The sequence below is a fragment of the Sesamum indicum genome, linkage group LG8 (assembly GCF_026168435.1).
Source record: "Sesamum indicum cultivar Baizhima isolate 11 linkage group LG8, ASM2616843v1, whole genome shotgun sequence".
NCBI classification, from domain to species: Eukaryota; Viridiplantae; Streptophyta; class Magnoliopsida; order Lamiales; family Pedaliaceae; genus Sesamum; species Sesamum indicum.
In genome coordinates this window covers 26164120-26180727 of record NC_142664.1, presented here as the reverse complement: position 1 = coordinate 26180727, position 16608 = coordinate 26164120, and the positions used below count along the sequence as shown (strand labels likewise).

Below are 16608 nucleotides of genomic sequence, written 5' to 3'. Positions count from 1 at the left end.
CCTTGCAAGCAACAAGAAACGCATGCCATTTTGTTCTTAATAAAGTTAGACAAATTGGTTTCTCCATTTTGGAGATGAGCAGCTCATTCATCCTCTCACTAAAACAAGTATGAAAACAAACTCTAACCTAATAAAGAATAAAGGACTCAAGACTCAAAGTTCTTAATTATGGGGTTTGAGAAGAATGGGGACAGTGTGCCAAAAGAGAATTTTTGGGGAGACTATTTAGGACAGAATTTCAACCTCTCTTTCCCATTAAATAGTCCTCATCTCCTGTGAGCGTACAGGTTAAAGCTAGGACAAGGCTTGAATTCAATCCCCAATTAAATTTAATTCCCATATTTATGTCATCAGGTAATTAAAAAACAAAATTATTTCCCATTTTTGGTTACTAATTCTATTACTGCAATTCTGTTGCAAATTTCAGCGGGAACTTAATTATATTTGATTTCAGATGTATACATTTGATTGAGCTAATTAATCCAATTCCTCTCTGTGTGTGCGTGTGTGTGAAGGACTTGGTGTTCTGGATTGCTGCAACTCCTCAGAGTTCCAAGCAATCACGCGGCTCCTACGGTTTATTTTCCATTTTCTCCTGCAATCTGTTACTGCAATTTGCATGGAGCTGGGTAAATCTGATTCCGTAGTAGTGAAATCCCTTGGGATTTCGATTCTTCGCAACCGACTTTCCCTCTTTATAATTGGGGATGTGAAGGAATTCTTCTTCAAGTTTGGTTCAATTCCTGAATCCTCGAGGAACTTCTGGTTATCATTCTTTCACTCGCACCATAGCTATTTTGACTTGGTTTCTCAAAGTGATTCGTCGGCTGTTTGATGGCGTCGGCGATAGGAAAGAGAGTTCTGGACAAAGGGTGGCTGGCGGCACGATCCACTGAGGTCAACCTCACCGGAGCGGAGCTCACCACCACCCACCCTCCTTCTCATCAGTCCCCATGGATGGAAGCTGTGGTGCCTGGAACGTAATTTTATTCCTCTCTTTCCCATTAATTAATTGATCTGACTGGGTTTCTTTTGTGCCAATATGATCATGGTAGGATTCATTTTCATTACAGCCTTTTCACCACAACTTCAAAATCATCCGTGTCTTTTCCAATTGATTTCAAATTAATCTCTATGTTAATTTCAAATATAAAACTTACTCTTGGAGAAAATGTTAAAAGAAAATATATAGAGACTAAATTATTTCATAAATAAAACTGTTACAAAGATAAACATATATTTTTACAAAACTATTAATAAATGAAAAAGTATTTTTAAAAAATATTGTTTCCCATGCATAATATTCATTGTTTTTCATGTGAGAATATTTTGGAAAGACTTAATACTTGGACAAAAATATTAAATTTTTTTTTTGGCAAACTTATATGTAAGGTACTAAGTTACAATTGAAATTTAAATGTCAGGACCAAAATGATTCGTGTCAATAAAAAAAACTTTTAGAAATGTAATTTTGAAAAATCACATAATTTGGTGAAATCAATTAAAAAGACATGGATGAGTTTGAAATTGCGCTAAAATATCAAGGATGGAATTGAATTATACTCCTACCTTGCAAAATAAAGGTATGATATTTGCATTTTGGCAATGAGTCATTGCCCAATTAATAATACCAAGAATGGTATTTTGCATCTACTTCTGTTGAGCATTGGGTTTTTGGCAAACACCTTCTCCAAGTATTAAATTTGGCATTTACATTCTATGTTTATTAACCATTTGATTAATTATTAAAAGTTGGATACTACTATTTTTTTTTTTATTTCTTTCTTTCTATCTCTATGCGATCTACTCATATTTATTTTATTCGCACGTTTTTCTAATTTTTTTCCCCAAAAGAAAATAGGAGGTGCATGAAAGTTACTTTTTGGAATTATACATAATAAGATTAAAATAATACCAATTTAAAGTTTGTACGACTGTAGACACAAAGTAATCGATAAATCTTTATAATCCAATTTTATTGTTATAAATAGATTAAATCTTTTTCTTCTGGTTTATATTGTTGGACTTAATTTATTATCATGCTTTCTTTTTCTATAAACAACAAAAACTCTTAAATCTTTGTGCATATCTTATTTTATTCTTTTTATTTCTTATTGTACTTCATTTTAATTTCTCTATATTTATTAAAAATAAAGTGAATAGTTTCTTTTTTCTTTTGAATGAATTATAACACAACTACTTTACCTCCACAACTAAAGCTGGTTGATTTTGGATGTTGTCAGTGTTTTGGCGACCCTTTTGAAGAACAAGCTTGTGCCGGATCCCTTCTATGGGTTAGAAAACGAGTTGATTATCGATATTGCTGATTCTGGGAGGCAGTATTACACTTTCTGGTTTTTCACAACATTTGAATGCAAGTTGGTAAGTGGTCTGTTGGCCTAAATCATCTGCAGTAGTGTTTTGCTTAACAGGCATATCTTCTTGTGATGTTGTATTATCAGTACTTTGTGGTTTTTATACATGCAAGTGATGTTTATTTATTTGCAAGATTATTTTATAGATTTTCTCGTTGAAGAGTCTTTGGATATCTGATAAATGTTCATACTTTTACCTCATAATCTTGGTGGAATAAGTGAAAATTTCCTCTCGTCACTTTCTCCAATTGCTGTTATTAGATGGTCAAAGTATACAATGGTAAATGCTAACAGGGACTTGAAGCCTTAGTTTTGTGCTTGAAATTAGCTTAAGCATTGATCACTGGCATATGTTCTACCCTACCAAGCCACCTACTTTCTTTTTACTTTGTGAAACTTTTTCCCCCCCTTACAGCTTTTAGAGGAAAAGGATGTTACTGAAACGTCACATTGGAACACAGCCCTTTCAAAAATTATAGGCGCCTAGCTGTATATGCAAAAGTGAATGGTATTTATCTGAAAGCTACAAGAAGAGAACTATTAACCTGCTGAATCAATATTATAATCTTATGTCAGAGCTGATTCATGAGTCAGGAAGCAGACGTACTAGTTATCCTGAAGCTGAAATCCGAAATATTTAAACATTTGATTGTCTAGATTGATTTGGAACAAAGCTCATCTTCCCTTTTCGGTAATAGCAGTTTCTCAGAAAATTTGTGAGTAGCAGTACTAATTAAGTTTAAGTTATTTATTGAGCAGAAAAAACTAAATGCATGTATATTGCCATTCCTGCATTCCTGTGAGATATTGTGGTAATGTTTGGATGAGATTAATCAGCACGAAACACGGGATTGTAATGATGTTTTAAGATTGATTATGAAGCACCAAAAACTATTTAGATACCAGTATCCATAATACACCTCCAGAGGTCATCATGAATTTGATAAATATATGAATTTTAGAAATGAGTCATCATATGCCACTTAAGATCTTCAGTTTAAGGAAAAGGTTCCGTGGAGTAGCAATTATAGTGCAGAAGCATAAGAAAGTTGCTGCAATTTTTGAGTGGAAAGGCATGTCATATTTTTTCTGTACAAATTTAATGAGGTTTGTTATTACTCTTGTTGGCGCTGTGGGTAATAACAGTTTCAAGTTTGTTTTTCTTCAGGAAGGTTTGGGCTGGGGTTGATAATGATAAGGATGGTATAGTATTAGAGAAAGTTATTACTGTTGTGGTTCAGGGTTTCTCTATTCACTACGCTATTATTGGGTTAAACTTATTAATTATTCTCCAGGAAAGTTCTGCTTTAACTGCAGACTTTAAGGTGTTAAACCACAACACTTCTGTCTCTTATGCTTGATCTTTGAAATTGATTTCAGTCGACCAATCAGTATGTGGATCTAAATTTTCGTGCTATAAATTACTCCGCTGAAGTTTATTTGAATGGGCGCAAAGAGGTCCTACCAAAGGGGATGTTCCGAAGACATTCTATTGATGTAACTGATATCGTAAAGCCTGATGGTGAAAATATGCTGGCCGTCCTGGTTTACCCTCCTGATCATCCTGGAAGAATTTCTCCTGAAGCTGGTGGTCATGAGGTATGACTTGATTTCCTTGAAAGATGCATTTTCATTTTGAGATACTTCCGCAATTGTTCACAATTATATCAGAAATAAACATTTCCGATACATGTAGCACTATGATACATGGATACAGATACTATACGACACGGACACAATGACACAGAAAATATAAAAAAATTAAGGCACGACACGGTACTGACACGGCTATATAATATATATTTTTATTATATATATTCTCAGTTTTTCATAAAACTAAAATATACAATATGAAAAATATTAAGATTAAATATAAAATAAGCATGTCTTACATCTACATTTTTAATCGAATGTGGCTTAAAAGATATACATAATCAGTTTATTTTAAAATTTTCTAATAATTTAAATTACTTAAATTATCATGAATATCTCTCAAGTTTTTAGTAATTTCATCATAATAGTTTTAGTTTAAGATAAGTGAGTTAATTCTTTTTCCTTTGTATTTATCCTAAAATTCATTTTTTCTTAAAAACAGCTCAAATTTTTTTTAAATTATAAAAAAAAAATTCCAAACGTGTCAGACACGCCGACAGATGTGTCCGACTCTGTGTACCTTTTTTTTTCTTTCTTTTCTTAACTTTCGGACACGCCGATGTTGTGTCCTCACGTGTCTGTATCCGACACTGCATCCGGTAATTTTTCAAAGTGTCTGTGCATTATAGATATAACACATTAACGTAAAAAACTGGTTCCAGGAAGGAAAAGTCTGTCCAAGATCTTTAAATTATCCTCGGGCAATGTCTCTTAAAAAATTTACAAAATACTAGTTCCTTCCAAAAACCAATAATGCATGTTTTAACAACCTATTTTGGGAAGTGGTCTTGAAGTTGCATCAGTTGAAAAGTTTTCAGATGACAAATCGAGGACCATACTATATCTGTTAAGTTCAGTAGCTCTTGTTCACTTGGAGTCTGTGAACCCACTTCAGTCATAAAAAGAATCTTTCATGGTTGATGCCTAATAAGATTTGTTCTTAACATCTCCTAGGTGGACTCTTGATGCCTGAGCTTCTCAGACCTCAAGTTGTATTGTTAGCGTGTTAAAGTTTGCTTAAGTAGCATCAAATGGTAACTTATCATCATTCTAGATCATACCTAAATCACCTTAAAAGTATGGAATCAGTAGAAACATCCTCAACAAGATTGTGGTTTCCATTCAGTCATTTCCTAATTATGTCACTTTTATGTCGTTACATCATCCCATTAAAATTATTACACCATTATTCCCTTTCATAATGAGGCTATATTACATTATCAAAATAATCTTGAGAATCCATCCGAGGATCGCACTATTAGAGAAATAACATGTGATTTTACTTGGAAAGCCCTCAAAATTTCTCATCCTCACATTGCCATTTTCAAGCATGCATTTTACTTGGAAACAAAAATGAGGAGTGCATCTTCCTTATTCTTCAGGATAAACTTTTCTGTAACCTTAGAGAAATAACATGTGATTTAATTCGGTTAAGTAATTTTTCCTTAAAAGATTTATTATGCACTCTGATTTATGAAAAATCCCATTGTACCAAATTTATTCTTTAATTACTCTTTGAGCCCTAAATTATCCTAAAATAATTAGGGTTATGTTGTTTGCCTCTGCTCGCATTTTGGGCCAAACTATTTGTATATTCACATTTATGCAATCTTCTATGCTCTATTCTGAAGGAGCTGTGCCTTATGATTTTCTATGTAGATTAGGAAAGATGTTGCAGCACAATATGTTGAGGGATGGGATTGGATGGCTCCTATAAGGTAATTTTTTCTGTTCTCATTTACCCTAATAGATTAATATCCCACAGTTCCAAAATGGAGATGAAGAGGTTACATGTTTATTAAACAGGAGTTTCTCTTCATGTGGTGTTCAACAGAAATTTTCTCTGATAGAGTATTGTGGTAACCATGGTTTAGATATAGCATGGGTTTCTTTTGTGCATGAAAGTGGAAGTCATATAAAAGAAGTTGTCATCCTGAAATTGTCAATATTTCTAAGAGTGCCCCGTTTGCTTTCTTGTCAAGAAAGAGAAAAGGAAAATATTTTTGCTGAAATGGATTGAGCTAAACCTGAACTGAAACTATCTCCAACTTCAAAGATCAGTTTTTAAGTTTGCTTGACTTGTGGAGTGATTTGCTCAAGCGAATTCAATATATTTCTTCTGAACTGGTTTTATATTTTAACCCAAACATTTCCTGGTTTCTTGTACTGAGAGCGTCCAATGTGATATGATGATGCTTGTTTGTTTTTCTTTCACTGGAATTTTTTTTTTTTTTTTGAATAATTCATACTTAATTATGTACAAGAATTCAGGTTCCTTGCCTTAAGATTTTAATTAGATGTTAAAGGCTTAAAGCATCAGTTCAGAGTATCAAGAGAAGTTGAGCAATATTTTGAAGAGTTTCTGATCTGAATACATGCAAAAGACAGGACTTCAAATTTTGTTTTTCTCCTTGTTTCAGGGATAGAAACACGGGCATCTGGGATGAGGTTTTTCTTTCTGTGACTGGGGTAAGTTATTTAACTTAATCTTTCAATTATTTTCTATTACTATGCAGTCATATCATGTTCTTAGTTGTCTTTTCTTCTGTTCTTCCAAATAATGCTATTTGACCTATTTAAATTTGTTATTAAAGAATAATGTTAACAGGTGAGAGTAGAGATATTGCATTATTTCGCCACATCTGGTGGATGTAGTCTACGTTTGTATAAGGAATCACTATTGTGAGCCTATATGTCTGTGTTTATTCCAACAACAATTTTATTTCCTTTCATACTTCTGTTTCTTTTATGTTTAATGCAGCCAGTGAAGATAGTAGATCCACACTTAGTCTCATCATTCTTTGACAATTATAAGCGGGTGTACCTTCATAGCAACTTGGAGTTGGTGAACAAAAGCAACTGGGTTGCTGAGTGTTCTCTGAATGTCCAGGTTGCAACTGAACTAGAAGGGGATACGTGCATGGTAGAGCATCTTCAGACTCAGAATCTGTCAATTCCTGCTGAGTCCCAAGTTCAGTACACATTACCTGAGGTTGGTTTCTGAGTTCCTTTCACTGACAATGTATGGCATGTAATTTTTTTCTTTTCTCTGTGCCTTTCTATCTAATCTATGCTTACTGTTATTATTACTTCACTGATCATGATTTCAAGAATCATCTGAATATTCCTGCCCCAATCGGTCTTCAATAGAGAAATCATTCTTGAGGATTTATGAAATTAGAAATATGAATTGAAGGAGCTTCCAAATGATAAATGTCCAGGTTGTGAATATGATGATAGGTAGAAATTTGATGTCCATATTGAAATGTTCAGCCACGTGAATTTACCTTCAAAAAAATGCTTGAAATAGCAACAAAAGTGCAACTTCTAGTCTTGGACATCTTCCTCACAGATGATCCTTCTTATACATTAACAGCATTAAGTATAGTGTTTGCAGGTTAATAGCAAACAATATGAATTCTTAAGAGCTAATTTCATGAAGATTATAGAAGAAAGATATATTTTCTGTCCAGAGTAGGGGAGTTTGTAGGCAGTGACCACTTGGATTTTTCTCTTTTTCCTTTTTTACTTGGGAGAATCTTCACACAAAGATGAACTAAGAGTTTCCATTATGTGCAGCAATAGGGTGCTTATCCTCTGTTGGAGTTTCTTTCTTCTCACTATCTTTTCCCCCCTATTATTTTTCCTTTCAGGAAAGCTGTAATTCTTTAAGTTGTCATGAAGATAACTGCTTGATAGAAGTAAAAAGTGACCTTAACAAGTGGTCATATCGCTCCAAAGTTGAGCAGTAAGGTTGCTAGATATCATATAAAAGATACAAAGAGGCTCGTTCCCTGAAACATATTAGTATGAAAAGTATGGAAAGGAGAAATTCTGAAAATTCACTTTCAGTAAGTGAGAGACTGACAACCAAAACATGATAGTTGAAAACTATGTGAGAAATGCTGAAAATTCACTTGCTATAAATCAGAGACTGTCAACCATACGAAGAGAACAGATAATGCTGTCTCTTTCCTTTCCTCTTCTTTCCGTTCAAGGGTGGGTGATTTCCTACAAATCCCTGTTGATGGTAGTTTTCTTACCTTGTACGGCATGGTGAGATTTGATATCCAGTTATTTATAATGTTATTTACTAGCTTACTCTTCTCAAGCATGAGCTATGAGTTATCCAGAGGGAAACTGAATCAATTTGTTTGAAGTATTTTGGTACTAGTAAGTAAGTTGTTTGCTCACAGTTACAGGTTTCCTCTGAATGCTTAATTGTTTTTTCTGCAGATATTCTTCTATAAACCCAATCTGTGGTGGCCCAATGGCATGGGAGAGCAATCCCTTTACAATGTAGAAATAACTGTTGATGTGAGAGGTAACGGAGAGTCTGACTCATGGACCCAGCATTTTGGGTTCCGTAAGATTGAGAGCCATATAGATAGCAGTACTGGTGGAAGGTATTAACATTTCCTGGATTGATACAAGTAACTCTTTATGCATGTGAAACCAAGCTGATCTTACATGTGTGCAGGCTGTTTAAGGTCAATGGCCAGCCAATATTTATCCGTGGGGGTAATTGGATTTTGTCAGACGGGTTGCTACGGCTCTCAGAGAAACGTTATAAAACAGATATTAAATTTCATGCTGACATGAACTTGAACATGATTCGCTGTTGGGGTGGTGGACTTGCTGAAAGGCCTGAGTTCTATCACTACTGTGACATTTATGGTCTTCTCGTTAGTTCCTCTACCTCCCTGTGCATGCATCGATGTCTATCAATGTGTTTATGTTTGCATTTGTGTCATTGCAGAAGTATTTAAAATGCAGTGGCTGGCTTTGCTTTAAAATTTTACTACCCAAGTTGAATAGTAAGACAGAGTACATGAGATTTTAGCTATTTTGTAGGTTTGGCAAGAGTTCTGGATAACTGGAGATTGTGATGGACAAGGCGTCCCAATATCAAATCCAGTTGGTCCATTGGACCATGACCTCTTTTTGCTGTGTGCCAGGGACACTGTGAAGTTGCTAAGAAATCATCCCAGTCTTGCTCTATGGGTTGGAGGCAATGAACGAGCTCCACCTGATGATATCAATACAGCTTTGAAAAAGGATCTACAACTGCACCCCTATTTTGAAAGTTCTATCGACTGGAAGTATTCTAAGGAGGAGACCCTGTTACTGATGGACCCAAGTGAATATCTGGACGGCACACGTATCTATGTCCAAGGAGCCATGTGGGATGGCTTTGCTAATGGCAAGGGGGATTTTACTAAAGGTCCCTATGAAATTCAACATCCTGAGAACTTCTTTAAGGATGACTTTTACAGCTATGGTTTCAATCCTGAGGTTGGTTCTGTAGGAACACCTGTGGCAGCTACTATCAGAGCCACAATTCCTCCACAGGGATGGCAGATTCCTCTGTTCAGAGAATTGCCTAATGGTTGTATAGAGGAAGTGCCCAATCCTGTTTGGACCTATCACAAGTACATTCCACATTCAAAACCAGAATCGGCTGACAATCAAATTCTACTATATGGAACACCAAGGGATCTTGACGACTTTTGTCTTAAGGTATACTTAAATATTTATGACTCCTGAAATGCTACTATCTATCTTTTCTTTTGTCAACTTAATTGATATATTTCAGGCACAATTGGTTAATTATACCCAATATAGAGCTCTCTTAGAAGGTTGGGCCTCTCGCATGTGGAGCAAATATACAGGTGTCCTCATTTGGAAAACCCAAAACCCTTGGACAGGTCTGAGAGGCCAGTTGTATGATCATCTCCATGAGCAAACAGCAGGTTTCTATGGCTGTCGCTGTGCTGCAGAACCAATTCATGTCCAGCTGAATTTGGCAACATATTTTGTAGAGGTAAACATACACCCAATAGTTTGATGAGTATTTAGGGTGAGTCTTAACATTATTTTCTTATTCTGTAACTTTCTTCTGCTATTATGCATTTACAAAAGATAGAAAAGAGCTACGTCAGACTGTGTGCTTAGGCATCAACATCTCTGTGCAACCTTTTTGAGCTACCAGTGCCTATTTTTACTGAATGATTGTTTTCCTGTTAACAAATACATAGTTTTATCAAGCAGACATATCAATAGAGTAAGAGATTTTGTAAAGCATACACATTTCTACTTTAATCATCTTATAAACAGTATATTATAGTTGTCAAGAAGTCTCTGCTTGTAAGATGTGTTGTTTAAGCCACGGAAATCCCTTGATGTGTATAGGATACATTTTATACATGTTTGTGTTTTTCCTATATTCATAAGTTGATTTATCCAAATGAAAAAAATTACCATGCAGGTAGTCAACACAACATCAGATGAAATATCTGAGGTGGCAATAGAAGCCTCAGTTTGGGACCTCGAAGGTGGTTGTCCGTACTACCAAGCCCTTGACAAGCTCACTGTACCATCCAAACGAACAGTATCTATTTTCGAGATGAAGTATCCTAAGTCTGAAACCCCCAAACCCATATATTTTCTTCTTCTTAAACTCTATAAAATGTCAGACTGCAATGTATTATCAAGAAACTTTTATTGGTTACATCTGCCAGGAGGTGACTTCAAGCTCCTTGAATCATACAAGAAAAATAAAATTTCCCTCAAAATTACTTCTCTGACTTTCATAAGAGGGTCCAGCTATGAGGTCAGAATGCATATAGAGAATACATCAAAGAAGTCAGACTCAAGAAGTCTAATCCATAATAACAATTTCTTTGCAAAAGGTGGCAGCAGAGATTTTGATGTGCCTTCATCCGAAGCTGTATTGAATGTGCCTGAGAAGAAAAAGGAGCTAAGTTTATTGCAGAGGATATGGAAGAACTTCTCTACGGAAACCAGTGGTAAGAGAGTTATCGAAATCAGTGGATCTCATGCTGGAGTAGCCTTCTTTCTTCATTTCTCTGTCCATGCTTCAAAAACGGGTAACACAGACAGTGAAGATGTTCGCATTTTGCCTGTTCATTATTCTGACAACTATTTCTCACTGGTACCTGGGGAATTAATGACAGTGCACCTCAACTTTGAGGCTCCCCAGGGTATTACTCCTCATATTATACTTCATGGTTGGAACTACCAAGATGGGCATACTGTTCTGTAGCTGCAGTTGCACTACAGTTAAAGCAGTTTGTTGGGTGCCCGATTTCTTTCATCAATCTCTGTGGATATTGTTGGTCATTATTAATTCAGTTCATCAATAATTCGAGCCAAGACTCCCCAGTTTCATACTAGGTTATGCATCCTGGTATGTATGATAAACTGTAATCTCCAAAAGATGATATAATACTTTGTACCATAGATCTACTAAAACCTACTATCTGCAATACTATCAGGCAGGCAAACATCTAAGCTAATGGGCTTGATTGCTGTCCTTTTCATATGCTTATTTTGCATTGCTGTATGATTCTGTGTCTAATTGTCTACTTAGTTTTGCCTTCGCTTCCCCTGCTGCCCATCCCAGGCAACTGCTGGGAGCACGACCATGGATTTCGGTTTGGTCCAGATATAATTGTTTTAGTCTTTCTTCACCATCAGTGCATCTAGTCTATCCAAACTATTGACAGGGCGAGAATTACATTGCGACTTTCTAAAAGATAGGGAAGCCACTATGGGAACAGCGAGTGACTTGTTATTGTAGTAATGCACAATGAAGAACAACTGATGCATGTCTACTCATTTAGAACATGATACTAATAGTTGCTTAACTAAGAGAGAGTTTTAGATCCAAGAAAAGTTGTAATCTAACATGAAGATTCATTTAGTTGATTTTCATTTGTTATCTAACCAATTTTAATATGTCAAGTGATCTAACTAATTCTCATTAATATGCCAAGTAATTTCTCCACATTAAATCCTTTCCATTTTGATGATTTTTTGAGTCATTTCATGTTATATCATAGGAGTATTTTTTTATCTAGTAAGTATATTATATTATGAATAGAAATAATAAAAAATAATGAGTAAATAAATATAATGTGAAAAGCAATAAATATGAATAATGTGAAAAGTAGTTAATAGGAATTAATAAGTATATTGTTTTACAATTTTTATCCTTAAAAAGAATAGTATCACAAGGGTAACTTAGCCAACCAAAAAAAGAAAGAAACTATTCATATTTTTATATAGATATAGAAAAACATCGCGCATATAATATTTAAGGGTTATGTGATGTGATTTTATTCACGCATGCACATTATGTTATGTTTTCTCGGCAGAAAAATCAACAACAATATATCATGTATAGCAAAGTGCAAATTTCACAAAGTTGAGATGATAAGTTGACCAAAAAAAAAGTTTAGATGTTAAAATGTAAAAACGAACATAATTCGGATAGCAAAATATAATTTACCCTTAAATAAATTATACAGAAACTATGCACCTCATAAAATATCAAGAACAAAGACACTCGAATAGATTGATTGATACTACACTGTTTGGCGAAATACAAAGGAGATTTACACACTACTTGTACAAACAAGACAACACGTTCATAATTAAGAAATTTTAGAGAGAAAAATATAAATCAAAGAATATCTTTCGCTAGCCTTACTGGTCTGTCTTGCAAAACTTCCACATCACCATCTGGTGTGCTAAAGAGATGATGACTTAGATCCTCCTCTTCACTCTCTTCTGTTGCAGATGACCCGCCAGAATCAATTCCATCTTCTGCTTCAGAAAATGTAAAATACGTTAGAACAAGCAAAACAAATATGTTGGAGATATAAAATCACAGGCATGGTTCAAGTAGTAGTAGCAACAGTAATACCGATTGATGTTGTGTATTGGTCGGAGTACAAAACTATTATCAGGTAATATAAATTAAATGATGCTATGAAAGTTCTAAAAGGTAGTAAAATTACAGGAAAATACAAATAGCACAAGTCACAACTCATCACTACACAGCAAAGCGTTCCGAAATAAACTTAAAACAAAACATTACTGTCAAACTTAAATTTGTAACAGATATCAGTTAACTAGTCAAATTTTTATAATCACGCATTATGTTTTCTATATAATTAAAAAGGACACCTTTTAGTTCTGTTTTTCATAATTGTTTGAGAAAATTTGAGATTATAAAAAGTATTAAACTAATAATGTAAGAACAAAATGAAACATATTTTACAGGTGTCATGCTGATTTGATCCATATTCTTCAATAAGCATGGTAGAGAAATTCCAAGATTATTTGGTGACATCTTCACAGACAACTTGATTCAGCAATTTTCTATTTTCTTCCGCACAACTTTAGTTTCTAGTTTCACTCCCAGATGATCATGGATATATATGTAGGAAAGGATAATCTCATACAAATAACACATGATGACTAAATGATAAAGCATATATACCATATCTGAACAGCCAAAAAATATCAAACACTTGCCTGAATAGATTTCAAAATCAGGAACACGTGAGATTGACGTAGACTGGATCCTTTCAGGCAACAGACAATTACAAAAAGAACCTGAAATTACAGAGGAGCGGGAAACGAGAGATAGTTTAGACCATTAGACATCCCACTCACACTAAAAAGTTCTTACAAGATCTGTCTCTCTCTCTCTCTTCCTTTTCCTCTTTCCGTTTTAAACTGTATTGGTTGGAAGAGAGGGAGCTTATTTAAGAAATGGCAATACCTATGCTTTAAGGGCATAATGGCTTAATATATGAGTTGTGCCAGAGGGTCAGAAGCTAATTATGAGTTTAATCATATATCATACCAACAAATACTAGAAATTAAGCACTGATAAAAATATGGGTGTCATTTTGCCCTTGATAGAGATCACACCAGACAACTTAGCTTCAAACATTGGTGTAAGAAATAAGAGAAATTTTATTTCTCACCTAGTCGAGCCAACCGATTCACCCACCCAGGTATGGGTTTGCCAGTAAGACGCATAGAAACTTCATCAGTGAAATGATTGCAATTCTTAGAAATCAAATTGTATGTGTCCCCATGATATTTGTTGGAAAGATACTCCATGAATGACCGAAATTCCGACCGAGACAGCTCAGTGCTTCCCAAAAGGATTGAGCGTCTAAAGATAAAACCTGGGCAGCTTCTAGGTTCAACCTCAAACACTCCACTGGATGGGTACTCATGAGCTCCAAATCCATATTCCAGACCATGTGCTACTTCATTAAATTGAGAAAATTTATTACTAAAGATTAAAAGATTAACACGAAGAGGAAACATATAACACAAAGCCACCACATACAAATATGACAAAAACAGGTCAAGAAAGTGCTTCCAGAAAGCCTTATGTTCCATTCAAATGAAAAGGTCACCAATAGTTCCATCATGTCTGGATTGCTTAGCTTTATAATGGATTACATCCAACAGCGAAATATTCTTAAGGTAACTACTAATTTCACCTAGGACCTAATTGTATTCTTTTGCTACAGATCGCAAAGATGCTTCCCACAAAAATAATGTAACATGATGAAGGCATATACGACAAAATATCTCATATGTGTTGCCATAATCATGCTAGATATGTAATTTTCAGTATTTAATGGTTTAGATACAAAATCGTATTTGACATATACTAGTTGCAGAAACCATAAAATTCAAACACAAACAACAGTCACAAAAGATACATGCTACCTTCATTTTTTAACCTAACCAAAGGAAGCGGCCCATACCAAGTAAACATAAAATAACGGTATCTCCCAAGTTAAATAGTAAAAAAGAATTTCTCCAAAATTTTACCAGAAAACTTAAATAACATAGACATGCAACTGTCATTTGCGCAACACTATGATGTCTCCTCAGACTTTCTAGCTAGAAATGAGGAAGACATTAATGACTAATATAAGTTTCTGTAGGAGGTATGACGGATTTAAGCACGTGGCACCCTGAGTATTCACATTGAATATAGCAGTAACTGCCTAAAAGTAAAATGTTAATTCATGCAGTACTGTCTGTCCCCAATTTGAATGAATAATAGAAGATTTGATCTTGGGGATTTGGAATACATGATAATCACATAATATGCTTGTCACATGATATGGTAAAGCAAATAATAACCATGTGAGTGAAGTCAATTCAGACATTCTTTCCTTGAGTACGGAAATTAAAATCCCTGATCCAGGACAGACAAAAGTATGTCAGAGACTAGCTATAGGAACCACATGACACACTGTTCATATTTGGTGTCGATAGAAGCAGCAATATGATAGCTTTCCTCGGAAATTATTCAAGTTGTAAAATTCTGGGGCTTCAAGAAGAGATAAATTTGGGGGATCAAAAGTCAAACCACCAAGTTGTCATTTAATGTTGTCACAGCGACAGACAAAAGAGACCAGTTATGTACCGTCAATCATACATAGGGATAAATAAGAGGCACATAATTGTTTCTTGTTTTCTTGTTTGACTACTTATTCTAACCTCCTTTTACATCAGCTGAAGAAGTTTGAGAAGCCTTTCAAGCAGTTAGCTACAGAGGCACACTCCTAGATGCATGCGATCTCCGAGCATATAACTCATTTCATACTTAGATACATATTAAGCCACTCTTAATCCTGAGAAGTGTTGTGCTATCACCTGATATTACCCTACAGTAATTATACAGTAGTGATCAGCCTAAAAAAAAAAGTTAAAACAATTTCAAGCATTCATTATCTGCAAAGTTTGCAAGAAATCAAAATACACAAACTCTTCTAGCAGTGTATATTCCTCCTTAATGCCCATACCCAACTAAAACAGGGAAAGGTAATTACTTTTTTTCCAAAGAAGTATGAATCTTTAAGAAAATGTTAAAATAATAGCATAAGGTCTCACTGGTGTCCAACTACTACCAATCAAAAATTGGCCAAATTAAGATAATAACTTTCCTGGAAAATGCCCATCAACAGGCAATCAAAAGGGGTTAGAATGCCTAATTTACACGGCATTATACATATAAAGACAAAGCTTTGGTAAACTCAGTCCATAACAAGCAAAAGGCGCTTTAACAAATAAATTAATCATTGAATTATGAATGCAAAATCGATTATACCTTCAATACCAGAATGAAAAATTCCACATCCGAACCAGTAAAGATAGCTGTTTATATGAGTGAGATCATATACATTCAGGTACACCAATGCCCGACTTCTCCCCGAGCTGCTTTGCCCGGTGGGTGAACTATCTGAGCTGGATGAAACCGGAAACAATCGCATGGTGTCTATCACTTCCTCCCCACAGAAAATGCTCCAGACTGTGCGCACTTGTTGTATCTGCAGAGCTCAGCATCCAAACAACCCGAAAAACCCTGATCAACCAGGGGGAAAAAAATGGGAAACAAGGAGCTAAATCACTTGAATTATCAATAATTTTAGAAAATCCCAGTTTAATGTGACAAAGGAATCAATGATTTGAGGAACAGGAGTTCAATGGATAAAGAATAAGAGAGCAGTTAGCACCAAAACGATGATTACGATTGTACGCCTAGGGCCAATGTGTGTAATAAAATAAACACATAGAAAATGTAGCTACCAAAAATACATAAAAAACCATCTGTGCATATATATAGAAAGAGAAAATTTAGAGTGAGAAAGAGAGAAGTTACAGAGGATTGAAAGAGGAAACTCGTCTATGTGATGTCGGAATGATGACAGCTCCGAATGAGGGAGGAGAG

General features: G+C 35.0%; 2 protein-coding genes across 4 annotated transcripts; one reads left to right on the top strand and one right to left on the bottom strand.

Annotated features, from left to right (window-relative positions):
• The first annotated feature begins 205 nt into the window (after positions 1-205).
• Positions 206-11375, top strand: LOC105169398 (mannosylglycoprotein endo-beta-mannosidase). 2 transcript variants are annotated; one of them, XM_020695874.2, is made up of 12 exons: positions 206-354; positions 516-980; positions 2244-2382; positions 3756-3974; positions 5688-5746; positions 6449-6497; positions 6790-7020; positions 8265-8434; positions 8509-8713; positions 8883-9548; positions 9625-9852; positions 10297-11375. In XM_020695874.2, the coding sequence occupies exons 2-12, from the start codon at positions 835-837 to the stop codon at positions 11092-11094; spliced, it is 2910 nt and encodes a 969-aa protein (XP_020551533.2). In that variant the 5' UTR covers positions 206-354; positions 516-834; the 3' UTR covers positions 11095-11375. The 2 variants fall into 2 exon arrangements, with proteins under 2 accessions (XP_020551533.2, XP_088739716.1); XM_088883590.1 differs by lacking the exons at positions 206-354; positions 516-980 and having other exon boundaries at positions 1949-2382; positions 3811-3974.
• A 1006-nt stretch (positions 11376-12381) lies between these two features.
• Positions 12382-16608, bottom strand: LOC105168904 (deSI-like protein At4g17486). Of its 2 annotated transcripts, none has more exons than XM_020695783.2 (5): positions 16540-16608; positions 15988-16242; positions 13832-14122; positions 13374-13454; positions 12382-12659 (listed from the first exon to the last, which is right to left on the bottom strand). In XM_020695783.2, the coding sequence occupies exons 2-5, from the start codon at positions 16148-16150 to the stop codon at positions 12517-12519; spliced, it is 678 nt and encodes a 225-aa protein (XP_020551442.1). In that variant the 5' UTR covers positions 16151-16242; positions 16540-16608; the 3' UTR covers positions 12382-12516. The 2 variants fall into 2 exon arrangements, with proteins under 2 accessions (XP_020551442.1, XP_011087402.1); XM_011089100.3 differs by having other exon boundaries at positions 13832-14119.

Excerpts from the sequence above, each read along its gene's own strand:
- LOC105169398 (XM_020695874.2), top strand. The coding sequence starts at position 835 with ATGGCGTCGGCGATAGGAAAGAGAGTTCTGGACAAAGGGTGGCTGGCG. Across the intron at positions 7,021-8,264 it reads TTCAGTACACATTACCTGAG|ATATTCTTCTATAAACCCAA; the intron begins GTTGGTTTCTGA and ends TTTTTTCTGCAG. Across the intron at positions 9,549-9,624 it reads TTGACGACTTTTGTCTTAAG|GCACAATTGGTTAATTATAC; the intron begins GTATACTTAAAT and ends GATATATTTCAG.
- LOC105168904 (XM_020695783.2), bottom strand. The coding sequence starts at position 16,150 with ATGCGATTGTTTCCGGTTTCATCCAGCTCAGATAGTTCACCCACCGGG. Across the intron at positions 14,123-15,987 it reads TTTTCATTCTGGTATTGAAG|TAGCACATGGTCTGGAATAT; the intron begins GTATAATCGATT and ends AATTTAATGAAG. Across the intron at positions 13,455-13,831 it reads GAATCGGTTGGCTCGACTAG|GTTCTTTTTGTAATTGTCTG; the intron begins GTGAGAAATAAA and ends CTGTAATTTCAG.